Source organism: Pipra filicauda, unplaced genomic scaffold (assembly GCF_003945595.2).
Source record: "Pipra filicauda isolate LSUMZ 115617 unplaced genomic scaffold, ASM394559v2 scaffold281_size1565311_pilon, whole genome shotgun sequence".
NCBI classification, from domain to species: domain Eukaryota; kingdom Metazoa; phylum Chordata; class Aves; order Passeriformes; family Pipridae; genus Pipra; species Pipra filicauda.
In genome coordinates this window covers 99,789-107,912 of record NW_024104400.1, presented here as the reverse complement: position 1 = coordinate 107,912, position 8,124 = coordinate 99,789, and the positions used below count along the sequence as shown (strand labels likewise).

Here is an 8,124-nt window from a genome sequence, read left to right as displayed (position 1 = left end):
CCCTGAGCCCCCCTGCGCGCCCAGCTCGGGATGAAGAGGAGGAGAAGGAGGAGGAGCAGGGATGCTGCGGGCGCAGGTGACCCCGGCGGTGGCTGAGCACTGACACAGACACCCCTCCGTGCCAGAGAACTCCGTCCATTTGCTCCAACAACCCCTCACATCCCATAAATCCCAAAAACGCCCTCGGGAGTCGGGGTCGGGCGGGCGGGAGGACCTGTAGGTGCGGGAGCACCGTCCCCGAGGCCGCGGCCCTGGGGCACCTCCTGAAAGGAAAACAGCGAATCCCGGAATCCCTGGGGCTGGGAGGAGGGACCCACGGGGGTCACGGATGGAGCGGAGAGCCCCGGAGCCCGCGGCTGGCACCGGCGATCCGGGGGCGTCCCGGGGACATGTCAGAGCTGGCCCGAAGCCCTCGGAGGGTCCGTCCGAGGCCGGGCCGGGGGGGTCTGTGTGTCCGGATCCCCCCCCCGGGACCGTCCGGTCCCCCCGCCCCGCCCGCCGGGCCCGCTGCCATGGCAACCGTGACGTGCCGCGGGCGCGCTTTGCGGCGGGGCGCGCAGGCCCGGCGCGACACGCGGCGGCGCTTTGCGGCAGTGCCGGCGTGCGGGAGCCATGGCGGAGCAGCAGGACCCGCAGGACCCGCAGGACCCGGTGGCGGCGGCGGCCGAGAGCGGCAGCGAGAGCGAGGACGGGGTGAGCGGGGTCGGGGCGGCCTCCCTCGGCGGTCTCAGCCGCTGCCTGTGGCTCTCCGGGCGTTCCTCCGGCCGTGGCGGGTGCAGCGGAGGGCAGCGTGGCCTGGCCGGGATGCCGGGCCCGGGGCTCGGCCAGGCGGGTCCGGGGGGGAACGAGGGGTAACGGGGGGCAGTGGGGAGCGGGCGCTGGGGCCATCCCCGCGGCCGCGCTCCTCCAGGCTGGGCCTGTGAGCACGTGTGCTGCGTGGCAGGAGGATGGAGAGCGACGGCACCGGCGGCTCCTGGAGGCGATCAGCGCCCTGTCCGGACGGAAACGGTGAGTGGGGGGTCCCGGGGCTCCTGCAGCAGCCACGCTGCGCTCCCTCTGGAGCACCCGCGGGAACACGAGGAGCCCTTGGGGTTATTTTCTGTCCCTCTCCCTCAGGCGGAAGCTGGCGGAGCGCTCCGAGGCGGGCGGGCAGGTGTCCGAGTTCAATGTCACCTGCAAAGGTGAGGTCCGAGCGCTGGGCAGGGCTCGAGAGGAAGGGACAGCGCTGCCCATCCCGAGCCACCGCGAGGGGTGTGCTGGGGCAGCTGCAGCTCCTCACGTGGCATCTCTGTGTAGGTGCTGGCGAGAAGCTGGTTCTGTCAGAGCTGCTGAAGCCCATCCGCCCCAAATCTGCCCTGAGCAGCGTGAGGAAGGAGCTGGCCAGGGTGAAGCGGAAGGCGGCGGTGGAGCTGCCGCTGAGCAAGGAGGAGGCTAAGAGGGTGAGTGCAGGGAGCAGAGGGGGGTCTGAGCTGAGACTCCGCTGCCCCCTGCCCCTCCCTGACGCCGGCATCGCCTTTCTCCACCCCTCCTGTCCCCCTGCAGGTGGTGAGGGAGGCTGCCTACGTCACCACCTCGAAGGATGTAGGGAAGTGGCAGCAGGTGGTCCTTCAGAACCGGCGCGCGGAGCAGCTGGTGTTCCCCCTGCGGCAGGACATCCCCACGGTGACGCCTCTGGAGAGGGTGACGTCGGCCTGGAAGGTGGGGGCTGGGGGTCTCACGGCCCTGGGGGTGCTGGGGGCAGCGTTGGGGGTTTGGCCACAGGGCAACTCTAGGAATTTGGCTGGGGCAGCTCCAAGGGTTTGACTGGGGCGGCTCCAGGCTCGACTGAGGCAGCTCAATGTCTCCTGGCTGTGTTGGGAGTAGTGACGGAAGTGACGGAGGTGAGGAAGGCCCAGCCTGTGGCTGAGGCACTGGGCAGGTGCCTGCTGAGCTTGGGAGGGTTGAAAGGGCAGTCTGTGTTCCTCACACATAGCAGGTGTATAAATTCCATCTGGGAGAAGCCAGGAGAGGGTTTGGAGCTTGCTCTGTCCCCTCTTCTTCTTGTAGTGTCTCAGCCCCTGCAGTGTTTCCATCCCTGAGCTGGGCCAGACACCTGGGGGTGTCCCTCAGCCACAAATGCTGAGGCAGAGGGAATTGGTTTGCCAAATTCTGTGCGCTTGGAAACATTCCTTACAAAAGAAGAATATGTTTGGTTTTGAATATCAGTTCCCATGGGGTTGTAACTGGCAGCTGTTGGATGTCCAGGTGAGGCGCAGCCCCTGCTGATCTTCCAACATTTCTGGGGCTCACCTTGATCTGCCCAAAGGTCCCTTTGCGTTTTGGAGGGATGTGACACTGGGTGGCCTGGAACCCCTGCTCCATGCTCCTTGTCTGTGCCCCTGATCAGCACTGCCCATCTGACAATTAAGAGAGGCCATTTCTCTTAACACGGGAGGAGTTGCACCTGCCCTCACCTGCTGACGTGGCTGGGAGGATGCCCAAGGCCTGTGATCCCCATGAGCAGGGCCACCAGTCCCTTGAGGAGGGGACAAACTTCTCTGGGCCTTTCCACAGACTCGCTTAGTGGCAGTGGGAAGGGTTGGGGACATCCAGAGAAGCATTGGCCCTTGCAGTTCTCCTCATTCTCCTGCTGTGTCTTCTGTCCCAACAGGCCCGGACTCCACTGGAGCAGGAGATCTTTGGATTGCTCCACAAGACACAGCAGCCCATCACAGACCCGCTGCTGACACCGGAGGAAACGGCCTCGCTGAAGGCCATGAGCTTGGAGGAGGTGAGGGCTTCCCCTTGCCAGGCCCTGGCTCCCCATCCCTCACGCTGTGCTCCCCATCCCTCACGCTGTGCTCCCCATCCCTCACCCCTTGCTCCCCATCCCTCACTCTGGGCCCCTCATCCCATGTTCCCTATCCCTCACCCTGTGCCCCTCATCCCTCACCCTGTGCCCCTCATCCCTCACCCCTTGTTCCCCATCCCTCACCCCTTGTTCCCCATCCCTCACCCCGTGCTCCCCATCCCTCACCCCGTGCTCCCCATCCCTCACCCCGTGCTCCCCATCCCTCACCCCGTGTTCCCCATCCCTCACCCCGTGCTCCCCATCCCTCACCCCGTGCTCCCTGTCAGGCCCGGCGGCGGCGGGCAGAGCTGCAGAAGGCACGGGCTGTGCAGTCCTACTACGAGGCCAAGGCTCGGCGAGAGAAGAGGATCAAGAGCAAGAAGTGAGGCTGTGCCTGTGCTGGGCTCAGGGCAGTGGGGAGGACTGGAGGCCCCCCAGACCCTGAGCCCTCACTGCCCTTGTGCCCTAGGTACCATCGTGTGCTGAAGAAGAGCAGGAGGCGCCAGGCCCTGAAGGAGTTCGAGCAGCTGCACAAGTCGGACCCTGCAGCCGCCTTGGCACGGCTGGAGGAGCTGGAGCAGCTCAGGATGCAGGTGCTGCCTTGGTACCTCAGCCCCATTCCTCAAGAGGGCCCTGCTGCTTGGAGAGCTCTGTGTGATGTTTCTCTCTCTTTCCCCCCAGGAACGGATGAGCCTTAAACACCAGAACAAGGGAAAGTGGGCCCGATCCAGGGCCATTATGGCCAAGTATGACCTGGAGGTGAGATCATGGAGTCACAGAAGTGTTTGGTTGGAAGGGACCTCATCTCATTCCACCCCCCTGCCATGGGCAGGGACACCTTCCAGTATCCCAGGTTGCTCCAAGCCCCATGCAACCTGCCCTTGAACACTTCCACAGATGGAAGTGTCCAGCCACAATCTCTCTGGGCACCCTGTACTAGGGCCTCACCACCCTCACAGGGGAGAATTTGTACATATCCTATCTATGCTTGCCTTCTGTCAGTGTGGAGCCATTCCCCCTTGTCCTGCCCCTCCAGGATGTGGTATAAAGTCTCTCTATCTCTTATAAGCCCCTTTATGCATTGAAAGGCCATGACAAGGTCCCCAGTGCTGACTGGGGAAGTGGGAGAAGCTGAGGTGGGCAGGGAAGGTGGGAATGAGTTCTCTGCCTTGTGATAGAGTTTTTTGGTGCCCCCTAGGCCCGCAAGGCCATGCAGGAACAGCTGGCCAGGAACAAGGAGCTGATGCAGAAGGTGCAGGTGGAGCCACCTGAGGAGGAGCCGTGCGAGGTGCCCGAAGAGGATACTGCAGCCGTGCCCATCCCCACCGGGGTCAGCACGGCTAATCCCTGGATGCTGGGCAAGCCCAGCGCCCCGGCCCCAGAGCCTGAGGCACAGGAGGGTCCCAGAGATGGCACAGTGCCTGGTGCTGCAGAGAGCAAGGAGGAGATTGAGGAGGAGGAAGAGGAGGAGCTGTCAGAGGAGGAAGCTCTGCTACAAGACTTTGAGCAGAAGCGGCAGGCACGACAGGAGCGGGCAGGGAGCCCTGAAGGGCACGGTGAGGAGCATGAGACCCCGAGCAGGGGGGGCTGGGAGTGCTGCAGGGTTGGGCAAAGGAAGGGGGGCTTGGGGGTGGGTTTTGGCTGTTTTCACAGAGCTGCCCTTACTCTCCCACCCTGCTCAGAGTGACCATTTACGCTCTCAATGTGTAGGTGCTGGTGAGACTGAGGCCAGTGCTGAGCGGCCAGGGGACAGCCCCATCCCCCCGTTCTGTGCTGAGGAGCCGGTGAGCACAGGGCTGGAGCCGCCCCCTCAGGCCCAGGAGCAGCTCCTGCTCTCAGAGCAGCTGCACCGTGTGCAGACCATGGAGGATGTGGAGGGTCTGGCCAAGGAGGAGCCTGTAGAAGAGCAGGAGAAGCCAGTGGCCCCGAGAGCAGGGAAGCAAGTGCAGCAGCAGAAGGAAAGAACGGCTGGGGACAGACATGCCGAAAAAACAACAGACAAGAAGATGATCAGCCTGGAGGCTGTACTGGATGGGAAGCCCCAGGAGATGGACTGCCCAAGCCTGCCTGTGGTCGTGGAGGAAGAGGTGAGCATGACGGGCCTCTCCCATGCTCCTTGGTACCCAAAACACCAACCAGTAACACTAGACCCCAAACCACTAATTCCCAGTAACCCTAAACTCCCTTCCAGTAGCCCCAAAACTCCTTTCAGTAACTCACAGTAACCCCAAACCAGTAACCCTAAACCCCTTGCAAGTAACCATAAGCCCCAAACTACTAACTCCCAGTATTCCTAAACCCCCTTACAGTAACCCTAAACCCCCACCCAGTAATGCCCAGTAACTTTTACCCCCCTCCCACTGCCCCGGCACCTCCCAGTTTGTCCCAGACCCTTCCCAGTCCCTCCCAGTTCCCACAGTAACCCCTAAACCTATTCTGCCTCGTCCCTCCGCAGGAGGGTGGCATCGACCAGCGCGGGATGATCACGGAGGCCTTCGCTGGGGACGACGTGGTCGCCGACTTCCACCGGGAGAAGCGCAAGGCCGAGGAGGCGGCGAAGCCGCAGCCGGTGAACCTGGTGCTGCCAGGCTGGGGCGAGTGGGGCGGCACTGGGCTCCGGCCCAGCGCCAAGAAGGTCAAGAGGTGAGTGGGGGAGAGCTCAGGGACATGCCCAGCTTGGCGCCAGCCCTGACCCCTCATGTGCCTGCAGGTTCCTGCTCAAGCCGCCACCGGCGCCTCCCCGGAAGGACCAGCACATGCCCCACGTCATCATCAGCGAGAAGCGCAACATCCACGCGGCAGCACATCAGGTGCGTCACACCTGGTCAGCGTTAGAGCTCCAGCAATCCCTTCCCAAAACGTCCTCCATCCCTGCCTGTAATCCCTGCTTCCAGCTTAAACAGCCCAGTGGGGTGATGGAGGAGAAGGGATGTACGAGGCTGCTTTGGTGGTGGTGGTGACTGCTCCAGCCCTCCTGGGCTCTCAGAAGCAGGGTGTGAGCAGGTCCTGGACAAGTGGGAACCAGTGGGAACTGGGGGTAGCATGAGATGGAAGGGCTGGGCTGAGTGGCTCAGAGACATTACCCCTGTGCTGTCCCCGCAGGTCAGTGAGCTGCCCTTCCCCTTCGAGCGGCACCAGCAGTTCGAGCAGAGCATACGGACGCCCGTGGGCACCACGTGGAACACACAGCGTGCCTTCCAGAAGCTGACAGCCCCTCGCGTAGTCACCCGTGCCGGCCACATCATCCAGCCCATCTCGGCTGAGGATGTCCCGGACACGGCCCCCAGCAGTGGGGCCAGCCCCAGGGAGGAGGCACTGCCCCGGGGACGGGCACCGTCCCGGCGCCGCCCGCACCGCAAAGCACGGTAACTCCGTGCCTGCGGCCCAAGGGCTTGGACTGGAGCGGGCACAGGTACCAGGAGAAGCTCCTGGTTCTGTCCAGTTCCTTCTTCCTCTTTCCCTGCAATGAAACCCGGGGCTGTGTCCATGTGGCTGCCCTGGCAGCGTCCAAGGCTGGGATGGCCGGTGCCCTCCATGCTGCCCTGGGGGGCCACGCGGCGCCAGTGCTTTGGCCGAGTGGAGGGTGAGAGGCTGGTCAAGGGCTTGTGGCGGGGCAGGTCTGGGAGTGAGGGGCTGGAGCAGCTGCCCCCAACCTACCCTGTGCTTTCATCTTTCATATCCCTATTTTTTTACCTCTCTGTATTTTTAAATGTTGGCCAAAGGGGCTTTCTCCCTGCCCTGCCATGCTGAGCTCGGCCCCAGGGGGATGTTCCTCAGGTCCGCTTGTACCCCCAAGGTACCTGCCCAGCATTAATAAAGGTGGTCACCTGGAAACGGCTCTATGAGGTGGTGCTGCTGCTCTGCACGTGCTGGGAGCTGGCTCTGTCCCCAGGCAGCCCGTGGACTTCTTGCTGCCCGCCTCTGCCTCTTGCTGCCGCTCAGCCCATGCTCCCTGCCCAGCCACCCCTGGGAGTGTGACAGCCAGGTGCTCAGTGCTTGCTTGGTGCATCCAGCACAGGCGGAGGGATGTGCCGGAGCCTTGTGGACTGTTCAGGGATCCCTCCAGGCCTCTCCCCCCGCTTCCCACGTGGGCCGTGCTCACGCCAGTTGGAGAAACACTCCCAGCCCCAGCGCAGGAGCTGGAGCTGCTGCTGATCCCAGGAAACATGTCCCTCGTGCCAGGGACGCCTCCTCCCACCTTGGCACTGCAGCCCGCCCCGGGGCCCCGGGCGCTGCCGGGTCCCAGGGCTGCCCTTCTGCCCTGCAGCCGGGTCAGACCGGGAAAGTGGGGGTCGTCCTGTGGGGCTGGGGCACAGGCACTCCTCCAGGCTGACGGTGGGGTCGGTTGTGACTCCATAATTCCCACCCAAAACCCCGCAGGGCTCCAGATGCTGGCCCTTCCTGGGCTGGGAGGGGAGTGAGGGCTGACGTAGGGCTGGGGGCTGGCTGTGCCACGGCCTCGCCGGGGACCCGGCCCGGCTGTCTCCGGCCCCCGCAGCACCCGGGGCGGGTCAGAGCGCTGGCCTGCGATGGGGCCGCGTTTGTGTTGTTTGGGAAAAAAAAAAAAAAATGAAAGGAAGCGGAGAGCATTTCCGTGCCGTGACGCCGAGAGCCCCTCGCGGGGCTGGTGGCCCCAGCTCGGAGCCCGCGTCCCTCTGCCATGGGAAACCTTCGCCCCCGGGGTTGTCGCGGGGGGGGCGAGGGGGGTGTCGTGTTTGTTTTAGTAAAAGGTGAAACGCCCTGAGCAGGGGTAGGCAGGGCTCACGTGGGGCAGGCACAGGCCCCCGCCAGCCCCTCCACCTGCCCACAGCCCTCCCCGGGCCCCCTTCAGACCCCGAGGACTGAGGCAAGGAGATCCCTGCGGCACTGCTGTCCCTGTCCCTCTTGCAGGGGCCCTCCCTCGCCTGCCCTGGCCCAGGGCTCTGCCTTCCTCCTCCCCAGCCCCAGGACAGTGCTCAGCTGGTACGGGCTGGGTACGGGCTGCCCCAGTACCCAGCCCACCTCCCCAGCTCCAGCCCCAGGATGCTCAGAATACCCGGGTGGGGAACGGTCCTGAGGGGCCTGATGCCTGTCAGAGCAGAGCTGGTTCGGGCTCAGCAGGTGCTGTAGAGCACTGTCCTGCTCTTTGCCTCTCTGCAGGGAGGGGGTACTCCCCACGCCTCTTCCATCCCCAAATTTGGCCCACCTCATGGCAAAGGATGGACTGCTGCTGCTGTGCGTGGTGCCATCTCTGTCCCCCGAGGAGGGGGCAGAGCCCCGCGGGGTCTGGCCCTGCCCCAACCTGAACTGGGACC

At 64.3% G+C, this 8,124-nt stretch overlaps 1 protein-coding gene across 1 annotated transcript; it reads left to right on the top strand.

Annotated features, from left to right (window-relative positions):
* Positions 1 to 411: 411 nt before the first annotated feature.
* On the top strand, positions 412 to 6,668 carry UTP14A (UTP14A small subunit processome component). The gene is given in 15 exon segments (XM_027734308.2): positions 412 to 605; positions 607 to 693; positions 944 to 1,008; positions 1,117 to 1,181; positions 1,297 to 1,439; positions 1,543 to 1,698; positions 2,651 to 2,770; positions 3,118 to 3,212; positions 3,300 to 3,423; positions 3,512 to 3,589; positions 4,029 to 4,386; positions 4,541 to 4,917; positions 5,286 to 5,473; positions 5,541 to 5,640; positions 5,933 to 6,668. Coding segments are annotated over 15 exon segments (2,316 nt in total). The 5' UTR covers positions 412 to 512; the 3' UTR covers positions 6,200 to 6,668.
* The last annotated feature ends 1,456 nt before the right edge of the window (positions 6,669 to 8,124 follow it).